Genomic DNA, 22,915 nt, shown 5'->3' with positions numbered 1-22,915 from the left:
CACACACCTTAGTTCATATCTCAAACAGTAAGATGAGTGAGTTCTTCACACTTCATATCATTGTTCTATTACTCTACAAATCTTGAAAAATCTTTCTTCATATTTATATAAAGAAATGCAAAGAAGTTTCCCCTTTTTCAACTCACATTTTAGGAACACTACCATGTTTTATTTTCCAGGGGTAACCAAAATCCTAGGAGCAACCAAGAGTACAGTGCTTCAAGCTGCATGCATACACACCTGCATCTAGGAACTCATCTGTGTCTCAAGATCTCTTGACAGGACAGCAAAATGTCCTCCTCTCTAGTGAGATTCCCTGTGTTCTGTGTACTGATCTTATTAAGTGCATTAGATCAATGAATACAATGCATATACATGTATGTAAAGTATATAGCAAGTGCTTGGAAAAATGAAGAAATGGCACTAACCAAAGGATCTGCTCGTGTATCACAACAGATGCTTCTCAAGACTTAGCACTGGAAACTGGTTTTGCTTTACTATGCAGTATGCATTTGCCCAAGTACACCACCTATTGAAATCCAATGTATCATGAGATTCCAATCAGTAGAGTATTTTACCAGCATGATTAATTTCAAAACCAGTTTGGCAGCATTGCATTGCCAAATCAATGTCCAGTTCTCAGCCAGAGTTTTCTTTATCATGATTTTATTGTTGCAGTAAGCGCTCAGTGATGCTTAATGGCAGCCATTACAGGGCTGGATCATTACTTCTCGTAACAAAAGCACCACTTACTTAGAACCTATGCTGCCTACCAATTTAGATACTGGGTATCTTAAATATAGTTCATTACCTTTGGGAACCTTTCTTTGTAGACATGGTTCATCATAATTATTTCATTGTCACAGCAAGCAGGAGAACGTCCAGGGCTGCAAGCAAAACAAATTATCCCTTTACACTTGTCCCAGCATGAACTACAGTTAGTTCCTATATTTTTGTATGGTTTATTTGCAACAAAAAGTCAGCACAGACTTCACAGGAATGGTACAGTCTGCGATCAATAATACACTTGGTTCCTTTCTGCTATTTCTCTTGAAGTTCTCATGATTATTTAATGCACTTGACATCTAAGTGCTAACCATGTTTTTCTCCCAGTTTGTACTTGTATTTCAAGGCAGATGAAGCCTTGTGAACATTATCTTTTCCTCAGAAGGGCAACAGAGAGCTTTTTAACTGGTCTTATACCTGTACCTTTGAATATTAGACACACTCAAAATAGCAAGATCTGACCAAGAACTCTGGTAGCTGTAAGTGAAGAAGTACAAAATGAGTTTGAGTTTTGTTTTTCTAAGTAGATAATTTGAAAAAATATATCAAAACAATCTATTTTCAACCTGACCAGCAGATAAAGGCAGTTAACTTCCCACAAATAATGCCATATATATGCACATGTCAAACAAAGCTGGAGCACTGTGCCTGTAAAAAAACCCACAAGACTCTGAGGAAAACAATTTATAAAAGATACCCACAGACCTCACAAACCTACAAAATTATTTTTTTCTATCATGAGCCTCACTGTCCACTACAAAGCACTTTAAAAAAAAAAATCTCAATACGGATTTCCTGTGTTGGTGATTCTGGTCCATGCAATCTGTCTAGAAGGTCTGGTCTAGTGGAAATATCCCTGCCCACAGCAAGGGGATTGAAACAAGATAATCTTTAAGGTCCCTTCCAATTTAAATCATTCTGTGAATCTAAATCTGGCTTCTGGTATTCTTAAAAACCGAACACTAAACTTTGTCATGGATATCACAACAGCAAGTCCTTGAACTGATACAGGCAGTCTGTTACAGACATTCACAGGCTACTACTGAGAACAGAGCAGGTACATAGATTCAGAAAAGGAACACTACAATTATATCATTAATGACTAAGTCATCAAGACAGTCTCTGCAGGTTAGTTGCCTTCACATTAAGACCTATCCTAATATTTACCACTGAAGTAAGTCATGACCAAAACCAGAGCAAATATTTAAAGGACTATTCTTCATTCAGCCTCAGTTACATTTGTATTTCAGCCATTTCAAAACCAGTACAGATCCCCAGTGTAAAACACCATGATCTAAATTCACGTATTCACCCTATTTTCAGATACACATCTCACCTGAGACTTCGGGACCGAGGGCGCATTGCAGTTGTCCTGCACCTATTATCACTGGCAATGCTCTCAGTGGTACAGAAATGTTTAGACAAAAAATGTAGCTCATCAGGTGTTGGTTGGTATGGTAACTGGTGTAGCTTCTCCTGGGATGAGCAGGATGACTGCAAGAGCACAAGAAAACACAAGTTTCCATTAGAGTGAAAAAAAGACCATTTTCAATACCATATTTGGTGCTCATGAATAATGAATAATGTAATTTAAGTTAAAAATTATAGTTACTGTTTCTCGTGCCTGATTACCAATTTAAAGAAGAAAATAAATAATTACTCTCAAACTCATGAACTAAGTATAGAGTAAATATTAAAAAAAAAAAGAACCACTTCAGTTCCAGAAGACATACTGCATTTCAAAAATTTAAATTTCCTAATGCAAAGGTGATGTCTGATGTCAATGATACAGAAGCATAGCTAAAATGGAGTCTGCTGAAAATTTATTATTGGAATAGGACAGCATAGTATGGTAACTGCAAAGTACAACTTATTGTCACAGTGCCAATTGTAAATCTTCATAATAAAGGTACTTCATTATCCATATTTAAGACATTACTAATGCTCTCAAAAATAAAATTAAATACTATCTAAAATTTGGCTGAAAAAACCAAATACACTAATAACTTATAAAAACTGTACACTGAAAATAGAGTGAGAGAACTCAATACATTTACCAAGACATTATATGGCTGATGAAAAGTGAAAGGAGTTACACTAAAACTATCCATTTAGTATAAAACTGGAAGACACGGACAGATATGAAAATGGCAGTACCACCACGATAACCACCCTTGCAACATTTCATGTACAGAGCTGCATTACATAAACAGTGCAAATGACCATACTATGTACTTTAAGGGTTTTTATGCAGCTCTACCTGAGCCACATTAGATGTTTGGAGGTAGAAGTTTGAACTTTTCTGTGAACCTGGATCTGGTACCCTTTTTAAAGAACACGTACATAATTAAAATCATTAATAACCAGCCTTGCTAATGTGGACTGACAAACAGAGAAATGTTCTACTGTTTCTGGTACCAAAATCAGTTTCCAAGTTAGCTAATTCATAAATATTCTTGTACAACTGCACAAAGCTACTTAATATCATGCAGACATTCCCTATATTTAACCCACTGAAGGGAAGAAGTTGAAAAACTTGAGTATCTTTCTGGAACTCTTCAGGCTCCAGCTGGATTTCTCAATAAAACTAATTTCTTTTGTGTATCAATTTACATGTGCCCATTACTGCTTATCTGATTTCTCCTGTTGAACACCAAGGCCCTGCCTAGGTGCTCTTTTAATGGAGGCAAACACAGTAAAGAGTTTCTTTGTTACATGATTTCTAGCAAGGGAAATCAATAAACTTCTGTACTGTACAAATACTGCCCCTGCATTGCTAAGATCAGCTGGTAACAACCAGGCTGTTAAGTACAGAAATTAGGAAGTCTTTTTAATCTCCTGGCAACTTGTGTGGTAAAGGATAATATCCTAACTCTCAGAAGCAAAAGTTTTCTTATCACACTAGATCTCACGAAGTCATCTCCTAAAAGCAAAAAATAATAAAACCCACTGGCAGAAAAGGCTAAGAAGGACATGGGAATGCCACACTACATCAGAATAAGCTGAAGTTTGCAAGACTGTGTTACCTTGCTTTCCTGCGGGCTAAGAGGCATCCACACTGAGAACTTATCAGATAGGTAGTAAGTTGTTGAGTTACAGTAACCCATGCATGAAATTCTGCCTTAGCACACCACCATGCATAATTCAGCAAACAGCATGATAACGTAAATTCTTTCTTATCTCACACTATAGCAGCTAGTTGCAGTTAACCTCACAGCATATATCCCACAGAGATGCTCTGTAAAATAAAAGATACTCTAGCATAAGAGAATTTCCAAATACAAAGCATCACAGGTGGCTATTCTCTATCTCTATGGTTTCAGGGGATTATGGGAAGGTCAGTGGGAAAATAATGCATATAAGGTGCCACAGAGTTTAGTGAGGATCATGACTGAAGTGAGGATCTTTCTAATGCTAACCACTCTCAGTTTATCAGGACCATCAGAGGCACAAAATACATTTTTTGGTGATCTAAATTCTTATTTCAGTACAAATCCAAATTCTTACAGCAAAATTCTAAAACTTAATAGTTCTCCTGGCATTCTACAATTAATGCTCCAAAAATCACACATTAATAAAAATATTTTTAATATGTTCAACTGTAGTGTATAATGAAAACACAAATGTTCTTCTGAAACAGAAATGCCGGTTTGAAAAATATGCAGCTTGTCTCAGTTCATCACTTTTATAAGGCTTGCTCTCCTAGAAGACAAAATCATCTCAACTGCATTTTCTAACTGCCAAGATTTGATCCTACTGTGCTATAATACGACACACCAACAGCTTCTTTTCAACTGAATAATCAAGCAGAAGGTATTTTAATTTTGATTTTGTTGTGATAACTTGTATATGTGGTACTTGCACTACTTCTAAATCCATGACCTTCCATTAAATAGGCAATTCTATCCATCCCATCACTTTCAATATTAAAAAACAAACACAAAAAATAAGGTAACAAATGGTGAGCTCCGCTCACCTCAGCATAACTGTGGTAACTACAGACACTTTGGCCCTACTTTGTCTTTCACTTGCTTGTGAAGAACAGACTTGTGCTCTATTGCGATGTGTAAAAACTTTCTGCTCACTAGTTGATACATGTCTAATTAATGTGAATTTTATTTATTCATCACTGAAAAGGGAGTATTGCAAATGTACATTTACAGTGTTGTAAGAACTGGTCTCTCGTTTCATCTAATAATAAGTAATAATGTGGAGGAGAAGGCTGAACTGTGCTAGCTCTTTCAGATGCTGAAAAAGTACATGAAATCAATTAGATGGGTGCACTTCTAGTTTTGGTTTTGTGATACACATGTATCATCCAGGAGTAAAAGAAGAAAGTGAAAAATATCTCTAAGAAGTGAAGAAATAGTCACTAGACTTAGAATTCAAATGCTATCCAAGTGCTTTTGCAGGGCTTATAAGCAGTAGTAAATTCTTGGGCAAACGAACCATGAGATACTGCAGAAGCCAAGACAATAAAGGCTAATGTGTTTGTCTCCAACACCAGTAGCAGGGTGGCTGTGGCACCAAGGACTTTAGGTAACAGCAGCCAAGGACTGTTGGCAATAACATGCTGTGAGAAAGAACAAGATGTGACTGGACAAGGGGCCATACAGAGGTAGGACAGCACTTTTCTGGGACAAAGGTCTTTGATCTACCTCCTGGAGATAAGCACAGCTCAGTACAGCACAGAGAAATGAGGTAGAGAAGCAGGCACAGACTGTAGACCAGGGGAGAATCAAGACTGCCAAAGACCCCTGAAGCCCTCTGACCCATTTCCACAAGGACCTGGAAGACTGGAATGTGAGTGACAAGTAATTTGCATAGAAAGTGAGAAACCAACCTTCAGGGTTTCTCTATAAAACAGTACCCCCCACACAAGCCTCAGGCATCCCCAGGATTCTAAGATATCCCAGCAGCTGGACTAATGCTGGAACCAGCACTGGTGATCTCCTCCTCCCTCTCAATCCTCCTTTTTTGTTTCCCTTCCCCCTCACCCCTTTATGCAAAACCCACTGACATGCTCATATAGCAGGTCAGAGACTAATGTACCAATTTCTATGCCAAGTGTGTAATTTACAAATAAAACACAGTGAATTTTTCTAGTTCATCTGAGTTCTGTAATTTCTTTCAACCACAAGAATTTACCTATCTTGGGTGATCCCTTACTCTTAAGGGTGGGACACCATTGGTATTTATGACATGAATTCTCTACTACTGCTTTCTTCAACAAAATTAACATGTATTTATTAGAAAAACAGGTTTATTACAAGTAAGAAATTACATGTTTACTTAATGGTAAGGAAGACATATAAGTACATTATTATTTATATATTCTAGTCAGAAATAATCATGGGGTAGGTAGGTCAACAATGATGTATTACAGAAGTTAAGATATCTAATTCCATAAATGTATGGATAGCATATGCAAATACCACGTAAAACTGCTCCACATTCCAGGATGCCTACAGCAGCTAGTGAACTTAAGTGACGAAGAAAGTATATTAATTAGAACTACCATTTTAAAACTTAGATATCAAAGAAATGAATATGGACAGAAAATTAAAACTGTATTTTGATCTGGTTTTGACACAGCTTTTAATCTCCTTTCTAGCACAAGTCTGTTTCTTGCAACAGTGACAGTGTTTCTATGACAATTCTTTAATTTGATATAAACTCCTTTATGTTGATATATTTTAGGTGAAGAGCACAGCATATCTGATCTAATTCCAATAAGAGGTATACAAACATGCCCTAAAGAAAACTGCTTACAGAATTAATGTGAAACCAAACTGGCAAAACTAATATCTACACAGAAAAGAAAGCAGAGGTCAAAAATAGTGCTTTAGAGAATAAGTTCTTAAGATACATGAAATTATTCAACATGGTTTAAGACAGATAGAATTGTCCTTCCAGAAGCCTTTGTGGACAAAAATAAAGTAAGAGTTTATCATAACACAAAATGGTCATATTTCATCATTTTACGGAATTTGGAATTCAATTGTTTCACAAGAGAAACTGAACAAAGCCACTGGAAGTAGGAAGAGAAAGCCTATTTTAATTGTCAAAGAAACAGCTTAAAAAAAATCAGTTACTACCCATTTAGTAAAATGGGCTATTCATAAAAGGTAAAATACCTTTTATAGACATATAAGGGATAAAACATTGACAAGCCATAGTTGCCACAAACCAAGTCTTCCACTGAAGTTATGTGCTCTGTCAAAATGTCAATTCTATTTGCCATTTCCAAAGCAGGCATTCTCCACAGTCTCTCAGGTGTGACTACCACAACCAAGAGCTTTGCTCTAGGTTGTAACTTGAGACTGTCATTCCTCTCCAGCACAGAGATATGCAGAAGCACAAAGTAGAGGCTGGTGTTTCTCCCACGGCCAGCTCCCAAGTCCTGGAGCAGGATCCCTGTGGCATATGAGATGTACAGGTATGGCAGGGGGCTGACACAAGACTGGCAGAAACAAGCCTGAGGAGAGCTGAGCCGAACCCAACTGAATACTGACAACCACAGCTGAGCCCAGTGGTCTGATGACAGACAGCAAGACATGGACAACCCAGCTTTTCTAGGGATTGGTCCCTCATTGTTTCTTTTTCCAGCCTCAGGGATGGGCAACACAAGCCGCAAAGAGCAAATGCCATTTTGTCTTTGTCTCAGCAGCCACACAGAACTGAGCTGAGGTGCTGAACGCCTTTTGTGTGTAAAGCACCTTCTCTTTTGTAAATTTTGTTATTAATATTGTTACCATTACTGCACATCTCCTACTCTTTAGCTGTAGGTTTTCTGTTACCACAACCCATAGTCTCTGCTGTAGTTATCTCAACCCATAGTCTCTACCTTTATCCCTCTCTCACTGGAGCAGGTTGGGGAAAATGGAGGTGGCCTATTTGGAGTTTAACTCCCAGCTGTTTTTTTAAACCACCAAAATCACACTGAAACACCTGGTTCAAAAGGTAAAAAATAGTAAACTAAATTTTACCTTTTGGACTAAACTTATTCTATTATGCATCCCAAAGGATTCTTTTTATTTTGACTACAGCCATCTAAAAGGCTAGGTATCTAACCTATTATCATGCACTAACATCTCACAATTGCCAAAGGAAAAGAAAGGCTAATGTGTGATTCATCTCATCCTAAAATAGCAGTCTAACCCAGGACAGATCAACCCTGCCTTAGAGAGTTTCTCTTTCGTCCTGTCATCAAGGCAGCCTCTGTTAAGACTTAATACCTAACTATTATATGGTTAAAACAAGGCAGATCTAAAGGGGGCAGTTGAATGCTATTCACTGCCAAAAAAGTTATCTCTAAGCAAAGTATACATTGTGTAAAGCTTTCTTCTATTTCAGGGAAGTAAAGCAGCTTCCTATCATGTCTTAGTTCTATGTCTATCACACACACACCAAAACCTACACTGTCTTCTCCTAAGAGAAGCATACTACATTTGACAAGCTAAAGCATGCAAAAGACATCTATCAGCACAGCAAAAAAAAAAAAAAAAAGTATTCTGTAAGATACTTACAGAAACAGTTGAGCTGGGTGTATTTGTACCATAGCCAGAAGAAGGGAGAGAAGCCAAAGACCAGCGGCGACCATCAGTCCTGGAAGTTATGAAACAGAGGTTAGTCAAAAGAACACTACAGTATCCTAATGCAGTAACATCTGTTCAAGTATTACTGTGTAAAACTGCATCCCAAAAGCATGATACAAATAGGGGTTTTAACAAACAGTATACTTCCACAGAGCACCACAGTAAACAAGCATTCACCAAGGATGAATTATTTTTACTGTGGTTTTCTTTATAGTTAAAAATCTATGAGATGAAACAACCACAAAGAGAATTAACAGCTCCACAGACTTTGTAGCTAATACAAACAGAAATGAACAAGAAGCCCACAACTTTTAGGTCCATAACATGAAAATTAATGAGAAGAAAATTTAAAAATTTGTGAACAAATGCAGACCACTGTGCTCTGATCCACAGAGTAATCATCACAGTCTGATTGAGACAGAAAGACAGTGCATTCTTCAGTGGCATCAGCAGAGAATATCAGCAAACTAGAAGGCTAATGATTAGGCAAAACAAAGTCTAAATGTTAAATGTCACATACATGAATCAGGAAAAACAAATCCTCAGAAAAAAATCATGCTCACTCAGAATAAAAAAATAAAATACAGATTATAACCAAAGCCTGATGTATGTTCTTCATTGTCTAAGGTGATCTACACAAAGACAACATGAACTTCAACATTCAAAGTGGCAAACAAAAAATCAACTAAGCGGATTTTTGAGAAGGTAGAATTTACCTGTCATTTCGATGACCATGACTGCAATATAATTGAATCAAATGTGTTAAAAAAAAGGCAAAATAATATATAAATAACAAAACAGGCCAAGTTTTTATTAACAAACGGTATCACAGTGCAGAAAGGAGAACTGAAGACCTGTTTTACAAGTATCTACCAAGTCTGACACAAAAAGTGAAATTCGGAAGAACTGAAGGTTAATTGAAGTGTATTTTCAAAGAACTGAAGTCATGTTAAATCAGTAATCTTAAACCTCAGAGGTTTAAGAGGTCCCTTCCTTCAAGTTCAAAGTCTAAAAAGCCCCTTGCTTCTTTCCAATACATCCACTTATTCTTCCACAAACTACAATCAGAAAGCGGAGACTTTGTATACATAAAGTTTAAGAAAAGGAAATACAGTACATTATTAGTATTAAATATGAAAAGCACATGTGCTAGAAACTCCGAATTATGTCAAATACTGAACTCTGGAAAAAACTTCCACCTCTGCCATAATCTTGTTCTTAATTCATTCTTTAACATTCTCTTATTTGTCCAGGTATGTAAGATATACCTCCAGATGAACGCACCAGTCTAAAAGTAGTTTCCTCTTCATTTGGCTTAGCTGTTCACAACTGAAAGAATTTAGGCAGTGTTTAAAAATGAGTGAGACCCATGTATTCTGCATCTGTGAGAAAGCAAGTGTTTCTTAATTGAGTAACTCACAGTGAATAGGGTACTTGAATCACACACAAAGCCTGTCACGGGTGCAGACAGTCTACCACAGAAAGCGATCTGGGAAGCAAACATGGGCGAAGAGGAGGTATCATAAGGGATTATGGGAGAAAAGCCCCTACAGCATTTTCGCCTGGACTCTTGATACACCACTTGCTTCTGTCCTAAAGTATGGCCTGACTGACTTTCCAGCCGCTCTAGAAAAGGCAGTCCTGTCACCTACTCACAGGTTCGTTTTCAATATAAACACAGAACAAAACCAGTTTCCACAGAAAACTGCTCTAAGTATTTTTCTTGAATCCCACTGAAGTGGTGAGATATTTTTCAATCAGATAAATTCCCTTCAGTTAAATAATCACTTTAAAGCTCATTACAGGGCTTTAGAGATATCAAAATCCAAATGAAACACTGGAAAACAAATCCTTTTTTTTTTCATTAATTCTGAATTTTAAGGTTTGCAAAAGTATAATGTTTTAAAATTTCTGTTGATTATGGGTGGGGAAGGAAAACTATCCCGGCTGCTGCATTTCTAAGCAATGCTTGATCTTTCACATCTGCGTTTTCCATTATAATCTATTTCTGGAGCTAACGAGTATTTCTAAAAATACGCTCACAAACAAATGTAATCTCTGAAGAGATAGTATCTCTGACAAAAGGAAAACTATCAAGAGGAAGTAGATTCAAAAGAAATACTTAACTTTCTTAAGATAATTTAAAAACCAGCATCACAAGCTATTATAAAGATTGACAAGATCTACTATCACAAATTAAATAGATTCAGATTAAAAAATTATGCAAGTTTTCACCCCTTCACAGCTTTAATAAAAATAGTTAAGCCATTTCCTTGCACTTCCTTTTGAGAATTTTTGTGTGCTACTTTACTGATCTCCAAAAATAAAGTAACGTAAAACTTTACAGGCAAGTTATAGCTCAGTGCAAACCCATCAGTTACATGTCTGACATTGCTTAAGCATTCCAATTTTGTTTTTTATATATACTCCTGGCTAAACATATGAACTCTGCCTACCTTCACAGACCTAAGAGTTGATGAACATATTATTTGCAGTAAGGTGACAATGTGTGAAGTGATGGGAAACCACACTGGCACAAACAGGCAGTCTCCCATGATACGCTATCAACTTTGGTTATGGCTCATTTAACAATAATTTACTTCATAGATCACTTCAAATTCACTTTAGATCTTCAAAAATTCTACTAACATTAATTAATCCTCACAACACTCCTGTGACAATGCTTACTGTCTCACAGACATTGGTATAGATATTGAAGCAGGTCAATGACAGGTATTCAAGGTATGGTAATGGTATTGCTGTTGTCAGTAAAATCAGGACCTGTATTAGAGTGATCTTCTAAGTAATGAACTTCTTATGTAATTAAAAATATATAGGAAGAAACCTTCAAAGTAGTTTAAAACTTCCCCACATCTCAGTAGGTAAGACAATAATGTCTGAATCAGATTCATTACAACTAAATCATTAATCTATTTTTTTTAATTCAAAAATATATGCTCACATTGTATCACACATTTAGTAGTTTGTTGCCGCTGAGGTTTAAAATGGTTTACATTAATGAGCGAATACTTACTATTCTAAGTGACAGACCTGACAGATGTATTTGCAATCATCTTTTGTACCTGCATACAACATTTCCTCGATGCAAAATGTGTGTTGAATACGACAAACAAGCTCTTTCTTACCTTCGTGCAAAAGAAAAGTGAGCAGAGGCACTGGGAGAGAAATTCCTAGGGCTGTCTTGAGGACTGTTTCCTGTTGGAGATGATACACAAAAAAATTATTCTTAGATGGTGGGGTGAAGAGAAGCTATTAAATGTTCAGACATATTAATGCATGCATTTCCAGTGGGTTAGAAATTAATTTCAGAATTTCTTTTTGCATAGTCTCTCTGAAAATAAATTCTGAAACAGAATCTTACTTTGACTCATGTTTCATTTATACTGAATTTTAGTGACTGGATTTTGTAACTCACAGAGAACTGTTCATTCGGCATTTTAATTTGAAAATTCTCAAAACAATTTGATAATTAATGTTTACAGAAACCAGTATATTAGCTTGAAAGAACAGGTTTTTAATGTGACAAAAAAAGACTGTTTTTTTAAAATATCAAACAAAATAATGACAGATAGAAAAACCATTATCAAACAGATTTAGACTTCATATAAAAAATCTCTACAGCATTTTCACAGGCTTCCTTGCAAATTTTTTTTATTGCTCATTTTTTCTATCTCCAAAACAAACAAGGAGAACTGAACTGAACTTTTTTTCCCTTAACTGCATTTTGTGAATAGGTTTCAACTTTGAGGTTTGCTACTCCTTCCTAACAGAACACCTCCTATGGACCAGCATAAGTGCAGAAGAGCAGCAGCTGCTGAGCGCTGCTACTGCCACATCCACCCCTCAGCCCATACATTTAGAGGAGAAACTGTATTCCTTCCTTTAGAAGGAATAAAAATTACCTCTAAAATAACCCCAAAAACCTATAAAATAACCCCCCAAACACGCACAAAAACCCTAAAGACCAAATAAAAAGAACAACCAACCCCCCTCCAAACAAGCTAAAAGGATCCAATTTAAAGTAGTAGTGGCATACATCTAACAATCAATCTTTCCTTAAACTTTTCTTTAAAATTACTGTAGCAGCAATACAAGAAAATAGAAAAAAGTAATGCCTTTGTTGTAACATTTTATTTTTGAACATAAATAAGACTGTAACAATAGCAACTGATAAAAAAAAATCCAGCTCCTATGCAGCCAGCTAGAAACAACATGTAATTTTTGAGGAGAAAATTATTACCTATGTGTGAAAAGGCCAGCACAAAAAATTGAGTCGTTAAAGGGCTTCAAATGGCCTTGACTGTTATTCAAATGTTTGAATGAACATTGCATTTATCACAGTGATGCCCATAACAGACTGCATTAATTCTATATGGGAAAGCATAATCATCAAGTGATTAGGTAGCAAACACCGCTATCAACACACATGACCACACTACTCCCCTCCTTTTTTGTCTAGAAGCAGATGCAAGATGCTTTTTGAGCTGTGCTGACCTGCTTTTGCAGCTGCTCTTTCCACAGCCTCAAGAGACATAGATTCCTCTCTCACTGGCCAATACCTCCAAGTTTTTTTTGCCCATTAATCTATCATGGCAGAATTACATCCTTCCTACATTCTCTGCATCCCCTTAAGACCCAAGCTTCTTCATTACCCTTCAGACACTCCTGAGGGCCTCAATAATTTCAAGGTGGCAAGGATTTTCATTCTCTGAATGGGCTGGAGCAGAAGGCATCTGAAACCCATCTTTACCTGGGGACTAAAAAAATTTTATTCTTACCCTGCATCAGCAGTAACACCAAATTACTGAGAGCAACAGTTCATTCAATTTAACAGTTAACTGGATTTCTTTTTCTGCAACCAGAAATTATTTAACAAAGATATGCTAATAAAAAAATTGTAACACTGTGCAGATAAAATATGGTCATAACCACTGCGCTAGAAAAAAATCAGCTGTAATCTGGAGTGTGTTGTGGCTTAGAGAAGTAAAAAAGACAAGGAAGCTACCTTGAACTCTGACAGAAGAGCACAGAATTAGCCTTAACATAGTGAGACAAACACCTTTTGACAGGAAACAGTTTTACATATCAGAATATGTGGCTTTGTAAACCAATTCCTTTTTTTTTTTTTTTGCTAGCTGAAGTTACATATGGATATAAACATATTTTAAACATACATCAAGGACATACCTTACTGTCCATAAGTTAAAATATACATAAAAACTTCATCATGAAGAAAAATATTATTAAATAATGCAGCAATTTTATAGTTATCACTGTGGATTTGGATTTGTGGAGTCACAGTGCTTCAAACTCTGTTGCTACAATCAACATAGATCACTTCCTTACAGATAAAACCTTAAGAAATCAAAGTCCTACTCAGGAAGAGCATCACATCCTGTTATTAGGAAAATCAACTTGTAAGCATTACTTTCAATAGCAAATCAGCTTTTAAAATAACAAGACTGATGATGCCATACACATAATACCTGGATACTAAATCCTGAAGGTTTATCTAGAAGTTGGAACAACTCAGACAAACCTAGAAACAATGAGAATACAAACCCCTAATGACTGGAGAAACAGCTAGTGCTATTACAGGTTTAAGGTGTAGTGTTCCAGAGCAGCAAGACAGGTTGGAAGCAGAGTCCTACATACACCTCCATCTATCAAGGCATTCACCCACCCATCTGCAAGTCACTACCTGGAAGACTTTCAAATAAAACCTAGTGCCAGTTACCTCTTGTCCATATGCGCAGGGCTTGCTGATGAGTCAAAGCCTGATGTTATTTGAAATCTGCTTGTATTGTATGTTTTAGACCTATAGTATGTCTATGTGAGACTACTGCCCAAGTGTATGATTCAGTAAAGTACACTGGACTGGTGGCCAGACATTAGATAATTAACTCCAGCATCCTTTGGGAGACACAATGAATAGGCAATCAACGTACCAGAACAATACTCTGCTTCACAACAACACACAGTGTGACTCATTTTGCAAGCACCTATTGTTAAGAAAACTGTATCAAGACAATTAAACTGTGATTGTTTTGCAAGTAGCTTCAAGAAATCCTATGCCTTTGCCACTGAGGAAAGATGTTCCAAATCTTTTTAAAAAAGCATATTACAGCCACTCTATACTATTAATGTATTTTAATAGCTGTCTACCTGCAAAACAAAGAGTTTCAGATGCAATGACTTTCTGTTAGGACAGAGGGAATACCAGATTAATGATAACTGTTATCCCAAATTCCTGGTGGATCAAAGACTAATCCAGTTCATTTTTTTAAATGTACCACAGTACATCAGTGCCCCATTAATACAACAAATATCAGTTTACATAGTGGTGAACCCTGACTGTGAACTGAGTAATACACAAGACATCATACACCTGCAGTTACAGTCTGACTTTCTTACCATAACAAACAGCATCAGTCAACAGAAATACAGCAGGGTAGTAGAATCATTCTGAATACTTCTGCAGGTGCTTTCCAAAAAGGGAGAAGCTCAGGCCATTAGTTTAATGTGAGAAGCTCAGGCTATTTAGCAATCTGGATTAACTATACCTGAAAGTAGCAAAAAATTTGCCTCAGCTATGGCAAGGAAGGTCAGTATGATCCTTAAATCCATCTGCAAGAAAGTTCTGCATGTTCCAACCACTACTTAAATACTGAGAGTGCCATTTTTACAGGATTTAATTTCTATCTGCATGTAACTTAACACTTAGATTTTCTTCTCCTGTCCTTAAACTAGTAGATGAGGTTTTGAAATTTACATAACCATTTACTGCACCCAAAAAAAAGACTAAATAAAAAGTTTTATTTTAGCAAATCTGTTTTTATAATTCTACATTTTACAGTAGTCAGAGTAATTGATATACTGTATTATTTTCCCTTCAGTTTTCTTTCAAAATCTGACATTCAGAACCCTGCTTTATATCCCAGCTTTTAGCATTTCCATACTTAAACACACTATGGGGTCTCATTCATTTACAAGCATAGTCTTTCTTTCCCTTAAAATATATGGTGCAAACAGCTTTGTTGATTATTATGCTTCAATGTTGCTAACTGAAGTACATCTCCCAAACAGAATAATCTGATGCAAGCAGTGAGCCCTGACATAGCGAGTGCAGAGTGTGAACAGCGAGCACTGTACTGATGTCCACCTAAAAGCCTGAAAAATCATAGAAACAGGATTACAAGTAGACGTAAAACTTTCTTGAACTTTATTTTTGCTTTACGTAATTGCATCACGTAATCCTATTGTGAAAGACTGATGTCTCAAGGCATTTTGGGATGCATGTGTGCTGAGGAAAGGGGCAGGTCAGACCCTTGCCCTGACGAGGCAGTGCCCTGCCCCCTACAGCCTGTTACTGGAGCCCCTAACCCAGCTCCTGAATGGCCAAATGACCAGAAATCCCACCTGGGGAAAGGGCCCAGAAAGACCAGGGGTATTTAAGGCTGAATACGAGGCCACAGCATTGTCTAGACCCTACCTCCTTGGGGAAGTTCTGCCTGAACATGCTGGAACCCACAGATTGGTTACTGTATGGGAGCTCTTCTGTATCTTTTCTGTCTTTCCCTCCTTCTCCTTCTTCTAATTACCTCTTCTTAGAATTTCTGAGTAACTTATAATCAATCACACTTAGCATTTTCTAAATTCAGTTGGTCAAGTCAACACTTTGAAAAGTGTTCTATGCTGACTGAATGTTGCACTAAACCTGCTGCCCAAGTTCTTTGATACTCTAAAGTTGTCAGTGAAGTTGTTTTTGTTGTTTTGACCTCTTGAAAATGTCTTGACAGTACTTCTACTGTGCATGCTACTTGGAGTATATGAACAACTGCAAGTAATTTTAAAACTTCACTAAGCAAGTTGTTTGGGGCCTTATACCTGTTTATACAATCTCTTAGAGAAAGTTAGGTTTGTCCCGGCCATACTTGGGTGGACAATTCTTTAAGATCCCTCATGTACCAGTTTATGACCAATGTGTTTCTCTTCCTACCCTGTGAAGGGGGGAAAAAAGGCAACTCTGACTGGTTTAGATGAGAATACCATCTTCCAGTCTTCTGTTACTATGGAAAGCAAGTAATATCTTTCAGTCTTATAAAGAAATCTCCCACACTCTAACCCATCAGCCCTTCTCCCCACATAATCTCACATGAATAAGTATGACAATAAATGTATACAGTATTGCAGATGAAATCTAACCAGGGCACTGTACAGTGTCATGATTTCTTTCCAAATTAAAATGAAAATTACTTCCTTTATACATCTGCTGAGATTTCATTTTCAAAGCTGCACTAGACTGGTTCTTGCAAACATCATTTTATCCATAAAATGCAGTCAGATCCTAAACTAAACTCCTTATAATAGGAGCCCCTATAATAGTTCACAGTTTATCGTAGACATTTCTGTTACAGGTCCTCCAGTACAAAATGTGTCATATTGCAATTTCATACTTTTTTATTCCACTCACTTCAACATAGTTCCCCAATTCTATTTCATACTGGATGTCTTCCAAATTTGTATAAGCTACAGTAATTTTATGCCAGTGCCACTTATAAGAAGAATAAAATGTTTTGTCACAAAAACAAAACCTGATGACTCGACTGATAACCTCCACTCCGTCTTTATAATAGTCCTCATTTTAGCACAAGCCTCTTTACACCCTTAAACTATTTCCTACTTATCTTACAATTCTTGTCCTAGTTATCTCAGTAACACCACATTCTTAAAATACAGACAAATAAAATTTACAGCATTGCTCCCAACAGCTAAATCTTGCTCCTTCAGCAGACACAATTACAAAGCATCACATATGACTATTAATCATTAGGGGTTAGTATCACCCACATGAAGAAGCTCTCCCGTGACTTCTGAGGTGGGGACACCTGAATGCTCTGACTTGCTGAGATTATAATCATTCACTTTGCAGGCTGGGTGGTGCAGATTACCTGCCTACACAGCATCAGACAGTCAGGCAGAAAAGCCCATTAATGACATAGGCACCAGGTACTCTCCAAGCTAATGCTGCAACAAAGTTTCCCATAATTCTCTATTTATTCAACAGCTCATGGAAAATTTAGAAGTACTTTTCAGCAGGTTTAACGCCCTTCAGCCCGAATACATAAGGTAAAGGATGACCAGACCACTAACTAAGACAGTCGCTAATGAGCCTAAAGATATTACCTAGCATGTTTTCTATTTTTGCAAGAAATAGAAACACTTTATGTAGTAAAAGCTGATACTGTGTGATCTTCACATGTATGCATAAGGCATGGCAAGAGACTTCAGCTGCAAATCATAGTCTGATTTTACAGACAGAAATTATCTCTGCAAGCAGCTACAGGTCCTGCATAAAGGAAAATGGACTTGCATATATTGTATAACCAATTAACAAACATAACAGAGATATATAGCATTGGCTCTACACACTGCCTTTTTCGTATCCCATTTATTATCCTCAGTCTCAGACCTTACACCTCCCTGTGTGCTCCCAGTCCTTGGACTACTTACTGCTCTAGTAACTCTTTTGTGTAGCCCAGGAGCTTTTACGGTCACGGTTGCTTACAAACAAATCTGTCCCTTCCCTGACAGGTGCCACTCATGCACTACTTGCATTCTGCACAATCTACTTACTTCGTAAGTGTGGTGTTATCTCACTACCATCTCATACGAATTTGAGTATGACTGGGTAACAGTTATGGCTAACTGGTATGGCTAACAGTTAAAAAATTCCATGTAAGTATTCAGTATTTGTCCAAATCAGCTTGCATCTGTAAAGATTAACAACAAACTCCCTTGTAGGAAAAAAATCTTATATTATCTCCAGAGTAAACCATGAAAACTGTAGGGGGATAATTTGCCTGAGTTCTCTATATTAGACTTTCTCATATGGGGCAATTACTATTACCCTAAACTTGGGCCGCTAGTCCTTCTCAAAGAACACCTATCTAAACTACAGAAAAGCTGATACCTCCAGTTCAGACTGCATCTGGATGAAAAAAAGGACTACAAGGAAGAACATAGGTATAAAATGCACTTGAAGAACTATGCTTACATTCAACATGCTCGTCCTCTAAAATAGAGCAATCCTATTCACATCCAATCTAACTCAAACCCAGTTTATGATTAAATAATAGCTACCTGAGCTCTTCAGCAGACCTGAAGTAACGGTACATTGCTTCCAAAGGTGCAGCCAGATCTCTAAATGATTGGTCTGCAGATATCAAAAATGAAAATATTTTTGAGCAAAGTCACAGGTACTGGCAGGAGTAAGACAGCTCCACCTTGAGATGCCGGAACACACCTTCACTCACTTTGCTACATTTGACACAGCAGACTCACAGTATTTTTCTGTCCTCAGACATGGAGGATCTTTGGGGAAAAAAACCCAGGTAGCTTAAACTAGTGGTCCAAATAAAATCATTTCAAGTATGCCATGCAGAAGTAACTGAGTATGTATTCAGATTGCTGACAACAAGCAATAAATTAACATTGAAGGGAAAAGGTTATTAGGGAACCCAAGGGTGTTCTCACATAGAATGAAAAGATTCCCTTCAGATGCCTCTGGGGCAATGAATTCCCAAGCAATGCCAACCATCTCATTAGGACTATACACAAAGCTAAGGATAACACTAAGACTATTAAGACAATAACTAAAAGAAATTGATTCTGGGTGGATTTTCAAGAGTGTGACAATTTTGAATCTACTCAACTTGAATAATCTAGAGTAAAGGGCATGCTGGTTTTGGCTGGGATAGAATTTTCTTCACTGGTTCAGTGCTGTGTTTTGGATCCAGCATGAGAGTAATGCCGCTAGCACACTGATGTTTCAGCTGCTGCTGAGCAGTGCTGACCCTTAGCCAAGGACCTTCAGCATCCCATTCATTGCCAGTGAACACGTGCATGAGACACTGCAAGGCAGCACGGCTGGGACAGCTGACCTGAACAGGCCAAAGGGACGTTCCACACCACAGAACATTGTGTCCAGGATGTGAACTGCAGGGAGCTGGCCAGGAGGGGCTGGCTGCTGATGGGAGTTGGGCATTGGTCAGCAGCTGGTAAACAACTGTATTGTGCAGTAGTAATATTGTATTTTTTTGTTTCATTTCAATTACTAAACTGTTCTAATCTCAACTCATGAGTTTTACTTTTAATTTTTTTCCTAATTTTTCTACCTGCTGTAGGGGGATGACTGGGCAAGCAGCTGCATGGTACTTAGTTATTATGGTAGGTTTTTATCCCTTTGTTGTGATATAACCCCAGCTGGCAACTAAGGTGGTACAAACATTAAGAATCTAGTCCACTTAAGTAAGAGCAATGAGTGGAACTCTTCAGTAAGAGCAACAGCAGGCTCTCCCCACAGATGGATGGAGCACCTGAGAGTAGGGAGTACTGGAGTGGGATTCAGTAGAAGAAAAAGCCTATCATGCAATGTGACAAAGTTAAAGATTTCTATGACAGGTGATACTAAGACAGTCGTCAATGCCTAAAGTTCCTGGCTTTCTCATTAGTTAGACTGAGTCCCTTAAAAGGCAGATGAAAGAATCAGCATTCTTTTAACAACCCAGTGACAAGAAATTGTGCAACGGTCTCACAAAGTTGAATCAGATCTTAACATCCATGCAAGCTGATCCTCAGCCCACATTCACCTGGGCAGATTGCATGAATGAAACAGAACTCTAAAAATACACAAGAAAAACTTCTCTAGAGCATGTGCTCTCCAATGTCCTCCACATTCTGCATAATCTCACTAGAATGTATTTGACAAAAATTCACGTTATTACTACACTTTAGCCAAGAACAGTCTGATGAATAAACCTGTTTTCATTAAATGCGAGCACTGATACTTTGCTGCACATTCAGCTTGCTACATGCTCCTCGAGGTCTGGAAACTCGTTTGTTTGCCTCTCCCCCTTCTATTGTTTCCTCTTCCAACAGCACACATTAATAAGAAATATATGAAGGTTTTTCAGAGGATCATCTTCAGTCTCTCTGAAACTTAAATCTTGAGGTACATGCTCCAGACGGATGATCTGGCTGTAAAGTAGCAGGCTGCGAAGTAAAAACTTCTAATTTATAGAACTTTTCTAAGAGAATCTCAGATTCAAAAAAGACCCTAAAATCGTCTATACCTGGACAGGAGATATACCAGGCTCTCTCAGTGGAGTCAAGGAGTACTCTTTGACTTGTAGTAATTCCTCTCAGCCAAGGAGGGCCAAGAAGAATAAACCCAGCAAGTTATACAGCACACACGGTCTCTTGTAACATCCCTCTAAGACACTTCACAAGGAAAGAGGCCTTCGGTCCAGATCACCACAGAGAGCAGAAAGGCAATCTGAGTGTGCAGAAGCTAGGGCAGTTTAACACCTGGCAGCTCTGACAACACAGAAATAACAGGATCACTATAAATCCAGCCCCTCAAGTCTGCCATTCTCACAGATTTATAGACATTAAACACTTGAAACATTGAACTCCTACTGCCTATGTAGAGGAAAGTTTTTAATTTACTAAATTTGCATATTATTTTATTTGTCTGGATTAAGATAACATTCACAGGGACTTGATGTACAGACTTGTCTAGGCACATTAGCCAGCCGAGGTAAGAGCCAACAGTTGCATGAATATTTACTATAATTAGCCATTTACAGAAGCAAGCTAATAACAGAGCTGGCCATGAACATGCAAATATTCATCTCATATATGTTATGAAATTTACGATGAGATTTACTAGTGCTGCTCAAGTGTCTAGCACACATGCCTTTAGAAGTATTCACATAAGAGAACCTACTGTATCCGGTGTAATGGAGAAGTTGTCAGAGTTCTGTAATATATTTTTGAATAAAGAGTACATACTGCTGAGTTTATGGAAGAGAACCACTTACACTTAATCTTACAGATGGTAGTGCCATTTACAGCAGCAGACATGCTAGAGCAAGCATTGTTACTGCTTTCCTCAAGTCAGCACAGCAAAACCAAGGACACTTTTTATGGTGACCACAATCTCCTCCCCAAATAGAAATTTCTGTATTTGGGAGACCCAAAATGACATTCCAAACACTCCAAAATTTAATTTTTCATTTTCAAAACAGTCTGCACCATGTTTCATTTTGTTTGTTTTAAATGCTGTACTGCCTTGAGCTCTTCACAAATTTTCATGTTACCTGGATTCCTACTTGTGACAGATGCTTCTGAGAGCGGAAATCACCACCATATTTTAACAATTCCATAAGAAAACTGGAGATGCCTTAATATACTTCTAAAATTCATGTGAAGCTCTGCACCTTGTTTAGCATCTCCCTGCAAGCAGTTCTCCAGAGTATTCAGAGTCATTGATTACACAAGGATTAGTGTGACGCTTTCATTTCAGCCTGTAGCTACAGCCAATGCACCCTCAAAAATAAAAAGATAATAAACCTTTGTGGAAATGTGAGGTGATATGCTAAAAATGTTACTTTCAAAAATTAAGGCAATTATTATAAATAAAGTATTTATTTATGGACATTCATTCAAGCTTTAAGTGTTTCAGATGTTATAGAAGAAAAACAAAATTATCAGCAATTTATTGTCATGCAAAGTGAAGTACAGCAACTACCATCAAAGTGCCTGACACCATAAATCATTGGGAGCAGAAGTTCCAGAAACAGAATGTAATACAGACTCCACTAACTTCACCATGGGTGCAAGCTATAGGAAGGGCAATGGTAGCAGGGAGAGAGAAAATCTACCAGAATGCAAGGTGGAGAAATAAAAAATTGCTACATGATATTTTTGGACTGCTCCTGATCATAACACAGGATTTATGGATCTAAATGTAAAACAGAAATTCAGATGGGATGAAATCCCACTTTTTGCTATTACAAACAGTGAAAAGAGCAGTAGAGTATGTTTTCCTTCAGTTATAGAGACACTGTAAGAATTTCAGAATAGCAGTAGTAGCAGAACTTTAAAATCACCTGTATGAGCTGAGAGTGGTGAATGAGGCCGAGGCAGAGCTGGAGACTGGCTACTGCCCATCAAACTCTTCCTGTTACTTGTTCTACAGCTGTGGGCAAAAAGAGAGGAAAGAAGACATTAGCATCAGAAATACAGTATGTACCACATACGGGTGTTTTGAGATTCTGATACTGAGTTCCTTGACTTCCCAGTTTCCTATTAAAAATCAGTGCTATTGCTGTTTTTGTAGGCATGTCCAGGAAGTCTATGATCATAACAGATAATGGCAAAACCAGAAGTTTTCAAAGAAAATACACCATGGATTCTTTTCAAGCTTGCATGTTTGCTGTTCTGTGCAATGACCAGAATTTCCCTGTAGAGTAGTTAACAAAATATTCTTCTCTGACTACAGCTTATTTCTCTGCCATATGCTTTTACAAAATATAAAAATAAATATAATGTGAAACATAATCTCAGGTTTATAATTACCATTCAACAACTAAAACTATTTCTATTTAATTAACTGTAGCTTGAAATCACATGCCAGAGAGAGCAAGAATTATCAATCTGAGAAT

General features: G+C 37.4%; 1 protein-coding gene across 16 annotated transcripts in view; it reads right to left on the bottom strand.

The window, feature by feature from the left end:
• MAST4 (microtubule associated serine/threonine kinase family member 4) overlaps window positions 1-22,915 on the bottom strand; it is a 278,548-nt gene that overhangs the window by 50,236 nt on the left and 205,397 nt on the right. For 13 of the 16 annotated variants that reach the window (XM_072922412.1, XM_030258923.4, XM_030258925.4 and 10 more), the window contains 6 exons: window positions 22,361-22,449; window positions 11,531-11,600; window positions 9,101-9,121; window positions 8,316-8,394; window positions 2,123-2,280; window positions 812-887 (listed from right to left, as the gene is read on the bottom strand). In XM_072922412.1, coding sequence (XP_072778513.1) covers window positions 812-887; window positions 2,123-2,280; window positions 8,316-8,394; window positions 9,101-9,121; window positions 11,531-11,600; window positions 22,361-22,449 — 493 coding nt within the window. The remainder of the gene's footprint in view (window positions 1-811; window positions 888-2,122; window positions 2,281-8,315; window positions 8,395-9,100; window positions 9,122-11,530; window positions 11,601-22,360; window positions 22,450-22,915) is intronic. The other 3 variants (XM_030258924.4, XM_030258926.4, XM_072922417.1) reach the window with 1 other exon arrangement.

This window comes from Taeniopygia guttata, chromosome Z (assembly GCF_048771995.1).
Source record: "Taeniopygia guttata chromosome Z, bTaeGut7.mat, whole genome shotgun sequence".
Classification (NCBI taxonomy): domain Eukaryota; kingdom Metazoa; phylum Chordata; class Aves; order Passeriformes; family Estrildidae; genus Taeniopygia; species Taeniopygia guttata.
The sequence above is the reverse complement of the archived record's forward strand: the minus strand, read 5'-3'. Positions and strand labels throughout refer to the sequence as shown.